The sequence below is a fragment of the Cyprinus carpio genome, chromosome B3 (assembly GCF_018340385.1).
Source record: "Cyprinus carpio isolate SPL01 chromosome B3, ASM1834038v1, whole genome shotgun sequence".
Taxonomy (NCBI): domain Eukaryota; kingdom Metazoa; phylum Chordata; class Actinopteri; order Cypriniformes; family Cyprinidae; genus Cyprinus; species Cyprinus carpio.
The window spans coordinates 5,547,703-5,565,094 of record NC_056599.1 but is presented as its reverse complement, the minus strand read 5'-3'; the positions used below and the strand labels follow the sequence as shown (position 1 = coordinate 5,565,094).

The 17,392-nt window shown below is 37.1% G+C and overlaps 1 protein-coding gene across 4 annotated transcripts; it reads left to right on the top strand.

The window, feature by feature from the left end:
* The first annotated feature begins 3,460 nt into the window (after positions 1–3,460).
* Positions 3,461–17,003, top strand: LOC109082945. Of its 4 annotated transcripts, none has more exons than XM_042721183.1 (4): positions 3,461–3,528; positions 14,786–14,849; positions 15,212–16,194; positions 16,528–17,003. In XM_042721183.1, exons 2-4 carry the CDS (start codon positions 14,827–14,829, stop codon positions 16,848–16,850), a joined length of 1,329 nt encoding a protein of 442 aa, XP_042577117.1. In that variant the 5' UTR covers positions 3,461–3,528; positions 14,786–14,826; the 3' UTR covers positions 16,851–17,003. The 4 variants fall into 4 exon arrangements, with proteins under 4 accessions (XP_042577117.1, XP_042577115.1, XP_042577116.1 ...); XM_042721182.1 differs by adding an exon at positions 11,963–11,992 and having other exon boundaries at positions 3,479–3,528; positions 15,212–17,003; XM_019097780.2 differs by lacking the exon at positions 3,461–3,528 and adding exons at positions 10,794–10,863; positions 11,963–11,992 and having other exon boundaries at positions 15,212–17,003.
* The last annotated feature ends 389 nt before the right edge of the window (positions 17,004–17,392 follow it).

Genomic DNA, 17,392 nt, shown 5'->3' with positions numbered 1-17,392 from the left:
GTAAGTCAGTCTTGTAACTACAAACTTACTACAACCTTTGGAACAGGAAAAAACAATTTTGGTGATTTACAGTAATTGTTTTTTAAGAATGAGTGTGTACTGTACGTACAGTAAGGGAGATAATGGCAACATTTCACCTGTAGTAAGTCAGTCTTGAAAAAACAAACTTACTACAACCTTTGGAACATGAAAAACCCCTTTTGGTGATTTACAATAATTGTTTTTAAATAATTATTATATACTGTACATACAGTAAGGGAGATAATGGCAAAATTTCACCTGTAGTAAGTAAGTCTTGTAACTACAAACGTACTACAACCTTTGGAACAGGAAAAAAACAATTTGGGTGATTTACAGTAATTGTTTTTTTAAGAATGAGTGTGTACTGTACGTACAGTAAGGGAGATAATGGCAAAATTTTACCTGTAGTAAGTAAGTCTTGTAACTACAAACTTACTACAACCTTTGGAACATGAAAAACCCCTTTTGGTGATTTACAGTAATTGTTTTTAAATATTTATTATATACTGTACATACAGTAAGGGAGATATTGTCAAAATTTCACCTGTAGTAAGTCAGTCTTGTAAACTACAAACGTACTACAACCTTTGGAACAGTAAAAAAAAAAACATTTTGGTGATTTACAGTAATTGTTTTAAGAATAAGAGTAGTACTGTACGTACAGTAAGGGAGATGTTGGCAAAAATTCACCTGTAGTAAGTCAGTCTTGTAACTACAAGTGTACTACAACCTTTGAAACATGAAAAAAAAAAAATTTTGTGATTTACAGCATTTTTTAAGAATTATTATGAACTGTACGTACAGTAAGGGAGATATTGGCAAAAATTCACCTGTAGTAAGTCAATCTTGTAAATACAAACTTACTACAACCTTTGGAACATGAAAAAACCCTTTTGGTGATTTACAGTAATTGTTTTTAAAGAATTATTATATACAGTAAGGGAGATATTGTTAGTAGGATCATATTGGCGAAATATTTTGTGTCAGTTTGCCCACAAGACATTTACTGTGATGTTGGAAACATAATTTGTATTAATTATTGGACTTCGTTTTTTACTGAGAGGTATATTTGCAGACGGTCCCTAATGCAAGCCTAGGCGAATATCCAGCGAATATCAAACCTAAAACTAACTTTACCGCGCTATTGGAGGCCTGTTAGAAGATGATTAATAATTCACTTGACTTGACACATGACTTCATCAGTGGACCAGATACATGTGAGTTATCATTTCATTTGCTTGTTTTATTTATTTTTTTCTTTATTTAATGTAATTTAATGCATTGTTCATAGAGTAGATCTTTTCTAGATACTTCATTAACAGAAAGTCTTCTGATTATTAGTGACTGCAGTCTTGTGATGATAAGATACACATATGAACCCTTTTTACAGACTGTAATAATACAGATTGCCAGGTTCATGTTTTCTTCAAGAGGCACTGAGCAACATAGTTTCATATCTGGTAAAAGTGTCCATAATCAAAGGTAAATAGATATGAGGTACGGTGACCCTGTTTTAGTTACCCTTTCAGCACACTGCTGTTTATGTGTTAATCTAAGTGGATTTTTAATCATGTATTTAACTGCTAAATCTTCAGGACATCAAAGAGCCGTATCTAGACTGGGTCATAGCTGTTATTTATTTATTTATTTTTTATTTTTTTACCCCATATTTGTAGAAAAAAACCTGACAAAGCAAATCCCATTCTTTGACAGGAAAATTAGCACCAGTTGAATTCAGCAGGTGTTTGAGTGTCCTCAACCCATCCAAACTCATAGAGGATTAACATTCTTGAACAACAGCTCTGAAATCTAGCTTCTAGCTACTAGCTTCTCTAATCTTGTATTCTATTTTTTTTATTATAAAATTAACAAAATGCAAAAAAGGTCTCTAACACTAGCTTGTTCTACTCTTTTTCTATTCTAGCTGTTTTCTTTTTATTATATAATACATATTTTTTAAACTTGCTATGTGCACTGCGTCAACCTAACTGTGACTTGTTATAGCACTTATGTATTATTGCTCTTTTGTTGATTTTGATTGCTTCCATTGTCCTTCCATCTGTAATCAAATTTCAATAAAATTTACATCTAAATGAAAATGTAAATATAAATCTTCACAGGCATAATAAGAAGCTGCTATGCACCATCTAGATTTGGCTCTTCAATATTTCTAATGATTTAGCCGTTAAATACATAGTTAAAAATCCACTTAGACTAATGCATAAACAGCAGTGTGGAGACAGAGTAAAGACAGCAGGGTCTCCATACCTCATATCTCTCAGATTAGTACATTTTGTGTGTATCAGTCCAATGTGCCACAGCTGCTCTGAGCTTCGACTGCCTTCTGAGGAGAGTGCATGAAGAGTCCAGGCTTCTGCAAATGTGTCCAAGTCGATTTAGTTTTCCTCTCGCGGAAGTGATTTACCGCGTGCGCAAGCATCAGTTGTGTGCTCGGTTATTATTGGCATTAAAATGCCGCCATAAAAAAGAGGCTACAATTTGCACGAGCTCACCAAAATTGGACAGTTGAAGACTGGAAAAATGTTGCCTCGTCTGATGAGTCTCGATTTCTGTTGAGAAATTCAGATGGTAGAGTCAGAATTTGGCGTAAAACAGAATGAGAACATGGATCCATCATGCCTTGTTACCACTGTGCAGGCTGGTGGTGGTGGTGTATTGGTGTGGGGGATGTTTTCTTGGCACACTTTAGGCCCCTTAGTGCCAATTGGGCATTGTTTAAATGCCACGGCCTACCTGAGCATTGTTTCTGACCATGTCCATCCCTTTATGACCACCATGTACCCATCCTCAGATGGCTACTTCCAGCAGGATAATGCACCATGTCACAAAGCTTGAATCATTTCAAAATGGTTTCTTGAACATGACAATGAGTTCACTGTACTAAAATGGCCCCCACAGTCACCAGATCTCAACCCAATAGAGCATCTTTGGGATGTGGCGGAACGGGAGCTTCGTGCCCTGGATGTGCATCCCACAAATCTCCATCAACTGCAACATTTCTAAAGAATGCTTTCAGCACCTTGTTGAATCAATGCCACGTAGAAGGCGAAAGGGGGTCAAACACCGTATTAGTATGGTGTTCCTTATAATCCTTTAGGTGAGTGTATATATATATATATATATATATATATATATATATATATATATATATATATATATATATATATATATAAACAAACAGTGACAATTAAAATAAAAAAATAAAAGTAATCTGTAAATCAATACTGAAATTAAGAAATTAATTAGATAATGTATGCAATAAGAAGCTTTGCTTTGTCATGTGATTTCAAGGAACTGCTGGGATGTGATGTCAGGGAATGGGATATCATGTGATTTCAAGGAACTGCTGAGATGTGATGTCAGGGAATGGCATATCATGTGATTTCAAGGTAGCCTATACATGTGTATATATACAGCAGAGAGCTTTCATTTGCTATTTGGACCTCTGGAGGAGGACAGAAGACACACAGAGACACCAACACTCAGGTTTGACTTTATTTTATTAATATGATCAATTTTATCACTTTGACTTGGGCTTAACTATTTTAGATTCTAGATAGATAGATAGATAGATAGATAGATAGATAGATAGATAGATAGATAGATAGATAGATAGATAGATAGATAGTTTTATTCTTTTGACATCTCCAATATTAGCTGAACAACAGACTTGATCTTTGGAATAATTTCTAATTAATTATAATGCAAAAATTAAAAAATATTGTAAGATGACATCTAAATAATATTGCTTTATTTGTTGCGGAGTGATGTCCAGTGCTTGAACTGAAAAAAAGAGCCGGTACTCACCCCACCCCCATTATTATTTATTAATTAAATAAATAAGTACGTTTTAATTGTCATAATTAACAATGTATGTATAGTGCAACAATCAATCAATCAATCAATAATTATTTTTTTTTAACACTAATAAAGTTAAGTAAGTAAGTTAAGCTGCGATACCATACAGGTCGTTTACTGGTTTAAAATGATGTGATCGCAAAAACCTGCTTCCTTTATTTTTAAAGCTATTGTTTTCATTATAATATACTGGTTCAAATTAATAATGAATTATTATTCTACGTCCTCTGACATGCTCTTGCGCCTCCACACATTGAAAACCAGGCTCTGAGTCCGCTTGCATTCAATCATTCTGGTAGTGGGATTTAGACTCTAATCACCCAGACACGGATGCTTTGACTCTAAGCAGTACCGCTGCTCCCTATATGCAGAGTACGCAGTCTGCGTAGGGCACCAACTCCCAGCTGTTAAAATAAAAAAAAACCTTCCACCATTCCCCTATCAGCGCTCGCGACCGCTCACACGTCATGTTTACTGCAGAATGTTCATAATTGACGGATGGACATCTATGCCCGGTTAAAAGACATCAGCTATCTGGCGCAGAGAAAAAAAAAAAAAAAAAAAAAAAAAAACAGGCATAAAGTTGGCTTGAGGTTGGACGTTCGATATTCACAAATTAAGGGACCGTCTCTAAAGTTATGCGATATTGGTAAAAACTTTTCTAATGTCAATAGCATTTGAGGAGAATGACTTACAGTCATACAAACAACTGTAATTGTTCTAGGTGTCAGCTATAATGCACACCTTTTACATTTTTGATATTTATTAAAATAAACTGTAAATCATATGTAAATGATGTTACTTTTTCCACAACCGAATGGGCTCAAACGCAAATTTGAAGCTCAATAGTATTTGAGGAGAAAGACTTACAGTCATAAAAACAATTGTAATGTATTCATTTAGGAGTCAACTACAATGCACACCTTATTCATTTTTAATATATAATAAAATAAATTGTAAATCAATTAGGTAAAAACAAGGTCCGTGTATCTCTTTCAGGCACATTCATGGGAAAGTTTTTTTGTTGTTGTTGTTGTTGTTGACGTTAATAACGAGTTTTAATGTCGGAAATAATTTCACCATCTCAACCTGACTTCAAGCACTCAGAGGTGGGTGGATTTACTTCGTTACATTTACTTGAGTAAATTTTTTGGGTAACTTGGAGTATATTTAAAGACGGGTACTTTTACTCTTACTTAAGTCAATTTTTGGGGAAAATCTGTACTTTTACTTCGTTACTGTGGGCGACGCTCCTCTCGTTACTTTATCTTAATGCAATCAAAGTTATAAATGCTTCAGTTTATTCTAAACGCACCGTCTACTTTTCTCTGGGCAATGAGCGATGCCCATTCCCGAATGATTAATTCTTTTGAGTCAATTCTATTTAAAGACTTGATCAAACCATTTGGCAAAACAGTGAATTGGTTCGTGAATCAGTTTGAATGATTCGTTCAGTTCCCGCCGCGCGCGCTGAGCGTCTGAAGCGGTTCTTACTCAGAGTTGTAACAGAAAGTTCAAGAACATCAAGAGCGTTGAAGATGTGGCTTTGGATCTGCACTGAATTGAAAGCAAATCTGAAAAGGCTATTGTTTGCTTGCGATGAAGATCTTTATTAGATGAACACAGCGTGTGCTGTCTACGGTTCAACAGGTATAACTTAGGCTACACTCGATTACAGTATACACGATACCACTATGACTATACAGAGGCGTCATGCCCATTCAAAGTGAGGGGGCACGTGCCTCCTCAGATTTTTGAGCCAAGTGGATTTTGAATGCAGTTTCCAAATGACAAAAAAATAGCCGATTAATATTTTCCATATTTGATAATCACACCGGCTTGAGAACGTTCAGCGAGTCTATCATCAGCTGCTAAATTCAGATCTGCGTTCGCTGGCGCTGATCCAGAGACAGACGCGTTTTTACAGCACTGCGCATTATAACCAAGCACACAAGATTCTGTGTTCTGATGAGTCATCGCTAAAATCCCGGCGCTTCCTTCACTCGCTCGCTGACTGAATACCTCTTTCTGGAGAATTCTCTCGTCAGAAACAACAAAGTGCAGATCAGTGGCGGCTACTGGTCTGTCAGAGAGGGGAAGCTCATTTTCGGCCTACATCATAAAATTGTCTATTTATTTAAAAGTAAATTCTGCCCTACGTTCCTTTTCAAGAAAATGGTCTGTGACCCTGTCGTACCAACTAGGAGTCTTTTCAAGTGACTTGACCAGTGTCCTCTCAATGGCCAGCAGAGCTAGGCTGCTTAAACGGCCTTGGCCCATTGTGTTTCGGGTGTAGGACTTGAGTCGCTTTAAACAGGAGAAGCTCCTTTCTACACCTGCAGATATGAATGAATGAATGAAGGAATGAATGAATGAACGATCTAAAAAAAAATATTAAACTCTGTAAAACTGAAACAAGGAATGTGGTGTATAATTGTGTGAAATGTATGATGAAAATCAAGCAATTTCGCCAAGCAAATATCAAAGAAATAGGTTGCAGCAGTTTTTATTTCAACTGAACTTGAGAAATCCGCGATGGGACTGAGCGCGAATAGCTTCAGTGATTCCTTATAGTACAGAATCGCTGTCAGTCAAAAGGAGATGCAGTCTTTCGACAGACCCTCAAATCATCACGCAGAAGCTCGGAGTCCGGGCCAGCCCACTCCCCATTCACCCCCAGAGACGCTGAGCGTCCGTGGGCGGGACATAATCGCAGCGTTTATCCAATGACCGTCTAGTTTCGAAGCGCTGAAAAAAAACCGTTCAAAGCAGCCCCATTGAAGTCAATGGACGCTGGGGCTTCAATAGGGAAATGCACTGTGACGCTGCGGGAATGTATGATAAGGAAATCGAGTCAGCCGACCTGCTATATGTAACTGATTCTGAACGAACTAGTTTTCTAACGCATTTTTAGTCAATAAAATGTTAATACAATAGTACATATTTGACCATTAATTTTGTGACATTATAAGGGAAGCCGAGCTTCCCTTGCAGTCTTAAAGAAATCGCCACTGGTGCAGATGTATGTACGAATATGTAAATAAGATATTGATTTCACAGTGTTAACAGTTTCAGTGATTTTAATGGGAGTTTCTGAGAGTGAAGGAACCCTAAACTGTCAGTGAAAATGTTCTTTGATAATGTAAATGTTATTTGCTCTCTTTCTGTATAATGAAAGATTAGTAGCCTAACCTACAACGTTTTTATATAACATTAACTTTCAATGTTATATTCACATTTAATATAAATATATGAAATATAAAACTATGTTATGGCATGACACCCATATATGTTACTTAAGTAAACAGACAGGTTTTATGCACGGTTAATAGATTATTAGGCTACTTTGACCATCGCATATTATCTAACATAATCTATGAAGGTGAGAATCAAGATATTTCATGATATAGTTCATGTGTCTGGGAATGTTTCTAATAAAAAAAAAATAAAAAAATAATGCTTAATAATAATTTGCCAATATGCTGTTGCAGCTCCCGTGTGTCACATGACAACCCCCCCACACACACACACACACACTCGTGCCCCCTCAAAAATAATGAGTGTTTGACTCCCCTGCTTACACATTAAATAAAATATTATTTTTACATTTAATAAGCTGTCACAGAGTATGAAATAAATACCCCCCAAACCCGCGTTAGCTCTATTCCATGAGGAATGTCTTTGCCTAGACACAGTTAATATTGATATTTCCACAATATTTACGCTTGCAGAAATATACATTTGTTTACATTTTGCAGAACAGACAGAAGAAGATCCGTCAATGTGCATTTGGTTCGTTATGTTCAGATGTTCAGTAACTTAGCCGTCATGTGAGGAGTTTTCACTCTTCTCTGTGTCAGAGGTTATTTATACATATATAATACATACTTAAAAAAATAATTTATTTCAGTGATGCAAATCAGAATTTTCATCAGTTGTTACTCCAGTTTTCAGAGTCATGATCCTTCAAAAAAATAATTCTAATATATTGATTTAGTACCAGTGCTGGAAACAGTTTTGCTGCTTAATATTTTTTGGAACCTGTGACATTTTGTTTAGGATTCTTTGATGAATAGAAAGCTAAAGAGAACATCACTGATAGTAGATCAACATATTGGAATGATTTCTGAAGGATTGTGTGACACTGAAGACTGGAGTAAAGGCTGATGAATTATATATATATATATATATATATATATATATATATATATATATATATATATATATATATACACACACACACACACACACACACACACACACACACACACACAGTAACACACATACATTAAATAAATTCAATCAATATATCCAGATAAAAATAGACTATAGATATTCTGTATATGACCCAAAGTAACTAGTAACTAACTACTTGAGTAATTTTTTTATCCAAAACTTTTTTACTCTTACTCAAGTAACTATTCAAACTAGTACTTTTACTTTTACTTGAGTACAGTTTTTGGGTACTCTACCCACCTCTGCAAGCACTGGTGATGTACGTGTATCTTCACCCTCTGCTGCTCTAGCGCTATGTCTGCACTGGGCGTGTCCCACAACAGCTGGACTAGAGACTGTCTATACTGAATGTGTCAGGGATGACATTATGTTTGCAGGCTACTTCTCTTGTCGTGCATCAGGAAACAGTGCTAAATTATTACACACTAATTGTTTTCCCTGCCTTTTTCAGCATTAAACACCTTTGGTGTGACATCTGGATGGCAGTCACAAACATTTCTTTTTACATACATTATCTCTCCTTATCAGTGTTGGGAAGGTTACTTTGGAAATGTAATAGGTTACAGATTACAAGTTACCCTATCTAAAATGTAATAAGTAGTGTAACTATTTCAATTACTTTATTATTGTGACTGATTATTTGATTACTTGTTGAGTACTTTTCCAAATTTCTATTGTTTTCAACTGTTAAGGTGTTTTGACACTGAGTCCTAAATTGTCATCTGAAATTGTCGCACTTTAAAAAAATAAATATGAAATCACACTGTGTTAATCAAGTTTACACACTGCCTCTGAAACCTTGTCTGTCACAAAAAAATCAGACCAGGTTCAATTTTCAGTATTTTGCATCCGTAGCAAGCATTTTGATTGGAAAGGATGACAAACCGGAAAAACAGAAAAAAAAAAAACTCATACAATTTAAGAATAATTTCAGACTCGGTGTGCAATGCCCTTTAGGCTACTCATTTTCAAACATAGGGAGGGTTAACCTTACAGCAGTAGTCAACACTGATTACTTTGACTTTCGCAATCCTTTATCCCTTGAATTAAGATTATAATAATTTATTTTTAAAGCACAGCCACCACAAAATCTTTAGCGCCTTTTTACTTTGAGATCGTTCTGAGGTTACATACAGATGTAAAATATGAAGAGTGTACAAAGTACCATATTGCAGTCCTCCAAAGATGACAGAAATGTACTCGCAATTGCTTTCCTGCAGCAAAACATGAGGACAGTTGCATTTTAGATCAATATATAATCGTGAGAGAGTGTGACCTGGACGCATCAGTCAAGTCAAGTCAAGTCAAGTCTGCTTTATTGTCAATTCTTCCACATGTACAGTACATACATACAGAGAATCGAAATTGCGTTACTCTCAGACCCCCGGTGCATACAGATAACACTAACAGTAGAGCCTAAAAATCTAGATCAAATATAAAATATAAGATAAAAACTATACAATAAGGGAACGTAAAAAAGACATAATAGAAAAAATAAAATAAAAATAAGGTTAAATAAAAGCAGCGCAAGGCACATGGCAGATAGAGTGCAAACCAGTGAACAAACAGTGCAGATAAAAAGATTTTTAGTGCATAAAAAAAATAGCTTATTCAGTCTGATTAAAAGTGACAAAGTGACAAAAGGGCTCAGAGCAGTTATTTTATTAAACTGACTGATGAGGAGGTAGAATGATGTCAGATCCATGGTGAATGAGGTAGTGAGCAGACCACTGCTGCACAAAGTGACTGGTGCATGACATTCGTATGTTAGAGGGAGGGGGGGTTCATAGTTCAGTGGTGCCTGAGGCAGAAGAGGGACGGGGGGGTAAGTTCGGGAGCGAGTTCAGCTTCCTGACAGCCTGATGGATGAAGCTGTCCTTCAGTCTGCTGGTCCTGGTCTGGAGACTTCGCAGTCTCCTCCCTGATGGCAGCAGACTGAAGAAGCTGTGTGACGGGTGTGTGGGATCACCTGCAATGCAGAGGGCTTTTTTCGAGTGCGACGGGTTCCATAAATGTCCTGGAGGGAGGGGAGAGAGACACACCAATGATCTTCTCAGCTGCTCCTCACTATGCGTTGCAGAGTCTTCCGGCAGGACGCGTTGCAGGCGCCATACCACACAGTGATGCAGCTGGTCAGAATGCTCTCGATGGTGCCTCTGTAGAAGGTGTACATGATAGGGGGTGGGGCTCTGGCTCTCCTCAGTTTGCGGAGGGAAGAAGTAGAGACGCTGCTGTGATTTCTTGGCCAGTGCTGCAGTGTTGTCGGTCCAGGAGAGGTCCTCTGTGATGTGCACACCCAGGAACTTGGTGCTGCTCACTCTCTCCACAGTCGCACCGTTGATGGTCAGAGGAACATGCTGACTTGTGTGCGCTCTCCTGAAGTCCACAACAATCTCCTTCGTCTTCTCCACGTTCAGAGAGAGATTGTTGTCACTGCACCACCCGGCCAGGCGGCTCACCTCGCTCCTGTAGTTTGTCTCATCTCTGTTGCTAATGAGACCCACCACAGTCGTGTCATCCGCAAAACTTAATGAAGAGGTTGGAGTGTGTGACGGTGTGCAGTCGTGGGTCAGCAGAGTGAAGAGGAGGGGGCTCAGCACACATCCTTGGGGGGCCCCAGTGTTCAGTGTGATGGTGCTGGATGTGTTGCTGCCGACACGTACTGCCTGAGGTCTTCCAGTCAGAAAGTCCAACAGCCAGTTGCACAGCGAGTTGCATCAGTGAATGGTGAGATATTTTCATAAATAAAATGAGATTTGGTATTTGGTGCCATTATGAATTAAAAAGAAAAAAAGTTTTATGTGTTGGCTGGATATCATATGATATATAGTTCTGGCACTGTTCCATATGTACATTTTTATGCAATGTCTTTATTTATTTGTTTGTTTTCTGTAGCTCGCTCTTTAGTGTGGTTCACCCACACAGACAACAAGATCCCCAATTTCTCTGACTACACACAACATTTTTATGATTCTTTGATGAATAGAAAGTTCAAAAGAACATAATTTATTTGAAATATATTTTTTGCAACATTATACATGTTTTTACTTTTATCAATGTAATCCCTATATGCTTGATAAAAAGTAATTTCTATTAAATAAAACACACACACACATCAAACATTTGAATGGTTGTATATCATGGTTTCTGAATATATTAAGGGGAGTAACTGTTTTTCAATATTGGATAATAATCAGAAATATTTCTTGAGCAGTAAATCAGCATATTCTGAAGGATCATGTGACACTGACGGCTGGAATAATGATGCTAAAAATTCAGCCTTGATTACAGGAATAAATTAAATTTTACAATATATTCACAAAGAATATAAATATTTGAACTGACAATCACTTTTAAAATGGTAATTAAAATATAATTTATTATCAATTTATTATTATCAATAAATCCTGAAAAAAGTATCACTTAATCAAAGCAATAAATAATATTTTTGAAGTATATCAAAAGAGAAAACCGTTATTTTAAATTTTAATACTTCAAAATATTAAATTTTTTTCTTCTGTATTTTTGATCATATATATGCTGGTTTGATAAGCAAGACATTTTTTTCAAAAAACATTGAAGAGTAATATGTCCAAACTTTTGACCAGCAAAGTCCCCCTGAATAAGCAGAATGCTGTAAGGTGCATCCTGAATAATAAAAACAGTGAGTGGCAGTATTACATTATATTGTTTGGTTTTTGTTTGTTTGTTTGTTTGTTTTTCCTAAAGATGCTTTTAATTCTGTTAGAGATACTGTATTCTCCATAAAGTAAATTTATTGAGAAATTGTCCAGCAACACTAAATAAAAATCTGTGTCAATTTCAGGTTCCACCTGAGAGACTGTCAAATAGCAAGGTGAGTCCCTTTTTTTAAGTGTTCAGTGCAGGTTGAGTTATTCAAGCTATTTGAATGTCATAATGTATAATTGAGTATTGGTAATATTGAGTGCTTGATAATGTTCAAAACATATTGTTTGTTAGGGCAGCTTTCACACTTATGGGCAGTAAGCAGAATGAACATTATCTTCATTACACACAAAGCAGGACAAAATTACTAGATTACAAGGAAATCAAAAATGCTTACCATTGATAACATTTATGATGTGGAAAAGCATATACAGTGTGTGCATAATTATTAGGCTTGTCAATATTCTGATCATATTTTTTTTCTCCAGAAGGAAACACAATGCATTAAGGGGGTGAAAACTTTGAACAGAATGAAGATGTGTACATTTTTCTTATTTTGCCTAAATATACAGAAAATAGTTACATGTTTCCCAAAAGAAAAAAATAAGTTAAATGTACACTGATCTTCAAATTCAAAAAATTTTCACCCCCTTAAAGGTGACCTATTATGCAAAATTCACTTTCACATGTTGTTTGGACATAAATATGTGTTGGCAATGTGTGTACACAACCACCCTATAGTGATAAAAATCCACCCACTTTTTTAAAACCCCGTAAGTAATAAGCAGTGTCTCCCAGCTACCTGTTTTCAGCATTGCTGCTAATGTGACAACACTTTAGCCACAGGCCCCGCCCACGAAAGTTGACAGACACTGCCGTGCTAACATAGAACCAACCTGAGCGAGTTCACAGCGAGAATTCTGTCATGAATTACTCACACTCATGTCGTTCCAAACCTGTAAGACCTTCGTTCATCTTCGGAACACAAATTAAGATATTTTTGATGAAATCTGAGAGCTCTCTGGCCCTCCATAGAACCAGTGTAATTAACACCATCAAGGTCCAAAAACGTAGCAAGGAGATCGGTAAAATAATCCATATGACAGCAGGGGTTCAACCGTAATTTCACTAAGCTACGAGAATAGTTTTTGTAGACAAAGAAAACAAAAATAACGACTTCAACAATTTGTCTCCTCCGCGTCACCCTGAGCCATATTGGAGAGTATCCACTGAACGTAAACAGCGTATGCTAGAGGTGACGGAGTACCACATCCCTACCTTCGCTCAACTGATCCCGAGACTGCCAGTATGAGCTAGTCATCAAGATAGTTGAGAATGCGACTGCCATGTTCTTTAATGGGAACGAAGGCTGCCTCCACAACTTTTGTGAAAATTCGGGAGACTGGGACAGCCCAAAGGGCAGGACCTTGTACTGACATGCCTAATATCGACCCTCAGACACAAAGCACAGGAACGGCCTGTGTCAGGGGAGATTTAAGACATGAAAGTACAGCCTGGAAAGGCTGTGCGCCCTGCTTGAGACCAGAAGTAACGGCATACTGTGCAGGGCAGAGGCAGCCTCCCCACATGCTCCGTAAGCACTGCTGTCGTACTTGACGTAGCAATCTCCTCATGCACCTCCGGGAATAATGGGACAGGGGCACGATCCTGAGAACCAGTGCAAGCTGCCCCAAGAAACCAATAATTCAACCTCGAGGGTTCAGGACATGGTGGAGGTTTCCACTCAAGCCCGACCCTCTCGGCGGAAAGCATTACCTTTATCTCTGGATCTGATTTTGACAATGTTACCATTCCCGAGGGAGGCAATGCAGCTGGGCAGAGAGTGGGCTTGCCCTCCAATGCAGCAATCGATATCTGCTTGTCGGGAGGAACACAAAAAAGGATATGGCTGGTACACCTTGCTTAGAAGGTCCAGCTAGTTCTTGTGGCAGCTCCTGAAGCTCCTGAGTCTCTTCATGAGTATTTTACTTATTTTGAGAAAACTATCATCATATCATATACAAAGAGACAGCGGTGTTTCAAAAAGACACAAATGTTTCAGGAGTTTAGTACACAGAATAGGACACATTCTTACTAGATAACCGTATTTGAGTTGATGTATATGCTTTATTTATTTTATTTTCCCCCAAACCATTGTTAGATGCAGTGTTTCCTGTAAATTATGCAAAGATTTGGTTTCAAAAACAGTATCAGTAAACTGTTTCTTATGATTTTAAATCTGTTTTGAACTTCAGATCAATCTCAAAGTAAAAGGCAGTACTAAAGTCTGATTTTGTGGTGGATGTGTTTATATGTGATCATCTTAATTCAGGTGATGAAGGATTGTGAAAGTCTGACAGTGTTGAGCACTACTGTAAGGTTAACCCTGCGTGGTGTGAATGATTGAAAATGATTAACAGTTGCAAATAAACATTCATTAGAAATTTATAAAAGTAATCAAAAAGTAATCAAAAGTAATCAGTTACATTAATAAAGTAAAAAAAAAAACTACACTAACATTACATTTTAAATAGTGTAACTTGTAATCTGTAACCTATTCCATTTCCAAAGTAACCTTCCCAACACTGCACACTTCTTGTGTTGACGAGATCGTGACCACTGCTGCATCACCATCACATCAACAAAAAACAAAAAAGAGGCTCCTCCTAAAAGAACTGTCTCTTTTTAGAAAACATTAGAGACTGATCTTCATAGAGCAGAATAGATCAACAGAGCTAATCTCTGAAGCCAAAAGCTGAATATGTGTTGTACCTGCTGCCTATTTATACCCATGGAGTCAAATATTGCATGCCAATGTGCATTGGCTTGTTTAGTTCACAGTCAAAGTAGATTGGTCTTTCTTGCGAGATACCCAATTCACCGGTCACCGACATGATGTCAAAAGTGACCGACTGAAAGGGAAAATGCATTGTTGTTCACTCAGTGTTTTCTTAAATCACAGCAAAAAGGACAACATATATTAACCCCCACTGGCGCAGAAACATGGATGAACCTCTTAGAATGAAGTAAGTCAATATTATTTTGCTTTTTGGCATTCCACTCCAAAAATATTTGTATAAACAAAACTGCAGTGGTATACTATATTGTTGTTAACACATCAGTCAATAACAGAAGAAAAAAAAAAATAAGAGAAGTCTTCTCAAAGGAGGGAAATAATAAATAACTGTTAATTTTTATGGAAATGAACAAGAAGTTTACATAGAAAATAAAAAAAAAATTAAAAATGATTTATTAATTGAAACACCACTGGCAGCCATAAACAACCATGATTTTGTCACTGCAAACTGTCTGTCCTTCTCATAGGCAGGTTAATAAATAGCTGTTTGAGTGTGTTGATGCTAAATCAGTAACAATCAATCTTTTGCAGCTCACGTCATGATGCCATACTTTTGAAAGAAGGTCCTCTAATGCTTTACCGTCTGAACACAGAAAGAAAATATATTGATGGGACTGATAAAAAGGTCAGACAGTGGACATATGGACGAAGAGACAGAAACAAACTGAACAAAGTCATACTGATGGTGGGACAAACTGGCACTGGGAAAACAACCATTATCAACACCATGGTCAACTACTTACTGGGAGTGAAGTTTGAGGATCAAGAGTTTTATTATATCACAGAAGAAAATGAAGATAAAGATCAGTCACAATCCCAGACATCTGAGATCACTGTTTATGAGGTGTTTGTTGAAGAAAACCCAACATCTCTGACCATCATTGACACTCCTGGATACGCAGATACTGAAGGATACGAGAAAGACAGAGAGCTTTCTGAGTCTCTGATCAGATTATTTTCAGATGAGGATGGGATTCATTATATTGATGCAGTGTGTTTTGTGATGAAGGCATCTGATAATCGACTCTCTGAAAAAGAGTTTTACATCTTTCACTCAGTTCTGTCTCTGTTTGGTAGAGATATAGGGGACAACATAGTGTTTCTACTCACATATTCATCTGGATGTCCTCCAGAAGATGCTCTTAATGCCATTAAAAAAGCAGAAATACCCTGCAGAAGAGATGAAAACAATGAACCTGTTTACTTCTTATTCAACAACCAGCAGAAAGTGCAAAGAGATCAAAAGTACAAGAGAGCCTTGAAATCAGCCTGGGAAATGGGAGAAGAAAGCATAAATGAGTTGTTCACACTCCTAGATGAAAAGAACAGAAAAAGAGTTCAGATGACATTAAATGTTCTGAAAGAGCGAAGACAACTTGAGGCCTGTGTCTCTAATCTGGTGGATAAAATCTCTGAGAAGGAGCTAAAAACTAATGAACTGAATGGGATTCAGGAAGCCCTTAGACAGAACAGAGACAAGATTGGGAATTGCGAAAACTTTGAGTTTACAGTCCAAAGAGCTGTGAGAGAAAAAGTGTCCATTGAAAATGAATGGTGGTGGAACAGTAAGGCAACTTGCTGCTCCGTCTGTAAAGAAAACTGTCATGAGTGGCACTGCAGCTGGGCAAAAGATCCCTCAACATGTTGGGTCATGAAAAACAACCACTGCACTGTGTGTACAAAGAAGTGTCATCACGAAAAACATGTCAAAGAGGGAAAAAAATATGTGACAAATATTAAGGAAGTCATTATGACATTTGATGAGCTCAAAAAGGAGTATGAAGACACTGAAGAAACAACTGTAAAAGCCTTTGACAAAGCAATATTTGAAAACACAAAAAAGAGCTATGAAAGTAATGTGAAAGACTCTACGAATAAAACAGAAATAGAACAAAAAATTATCAATGATCTGGAGGAGATTAAAATCGAAAAGTCCAAACTGCTGAATGAAGCTTATGTTACCATCACGCGTCTGTCTGAGATCGCATTAAAAGCAGACAGCGCTTTCACTCTTCAACACGTGGATTTCTTGATTCTCAGACTGAAGGAGGAGGGCAAAGATGAATGGATGAAGAATTTGGAGGATATGAAAAAAGCTGGAGAACAGAAGAAGAACAAGGGGGCTGTGGATTATTTGATGGCTTTTGGCAAACACTTTTTTTGGGGCTAAAAATCAATAGAAATCAGAAAATTCAAGATGGAAAAAGCAAAACAGATGCCGCTCCATCAGTGAAAATCTTGCACTTAAAAAGGGTTTTAACAGCATACAGCATTCATAAGACTGAACACGAGAGCTTTGACAAGAAAGAAAGAAAGAAAGAAAAACTCACTAAGTGCATAAGCAAACTTCTCTTCTCACCCATCAATTATCCTCCTCCCCTCCCTAGTCCCATCCCTTTAACTCTGGCTAAAGACCTAAAAAGTTTTTCAAGAATTATTATATACGACGCATGATGTATCTTCTCAATCTATTTTCATCATGTCACTGTGATCAGTATAATGATGATCGCAGTCATGTATATAATGTGACAGAATGAAACGTAGGAGAGTTCTGTTCTCCCTTTTGGGTGGTGGATAGACCCAAACAATTCCACACATGATGGAATGGATGGCTGGATGATTACAACATAACATGTTATCTTCTAACATATATTCCATATTAAGTTTTGATGAAAACAGATTAAAAATGATAAACCTCACATTTCAGATTTA

Bases quoted from the DNA above. Each gene is read 5' to 3' on its own strand.
- LOC109082945 (XM_042721181.1), top strand. From the start codon at position 14,827: ATGGATGAACCTCTTAGAATGAA. The intron at 14,850-15,211 runs GTAAGTCAATAT...AATCTTTTGCAG, and splicing joins GATGAACCTCTTAGAATGAA to CTCACGTCATGATGCCATAC.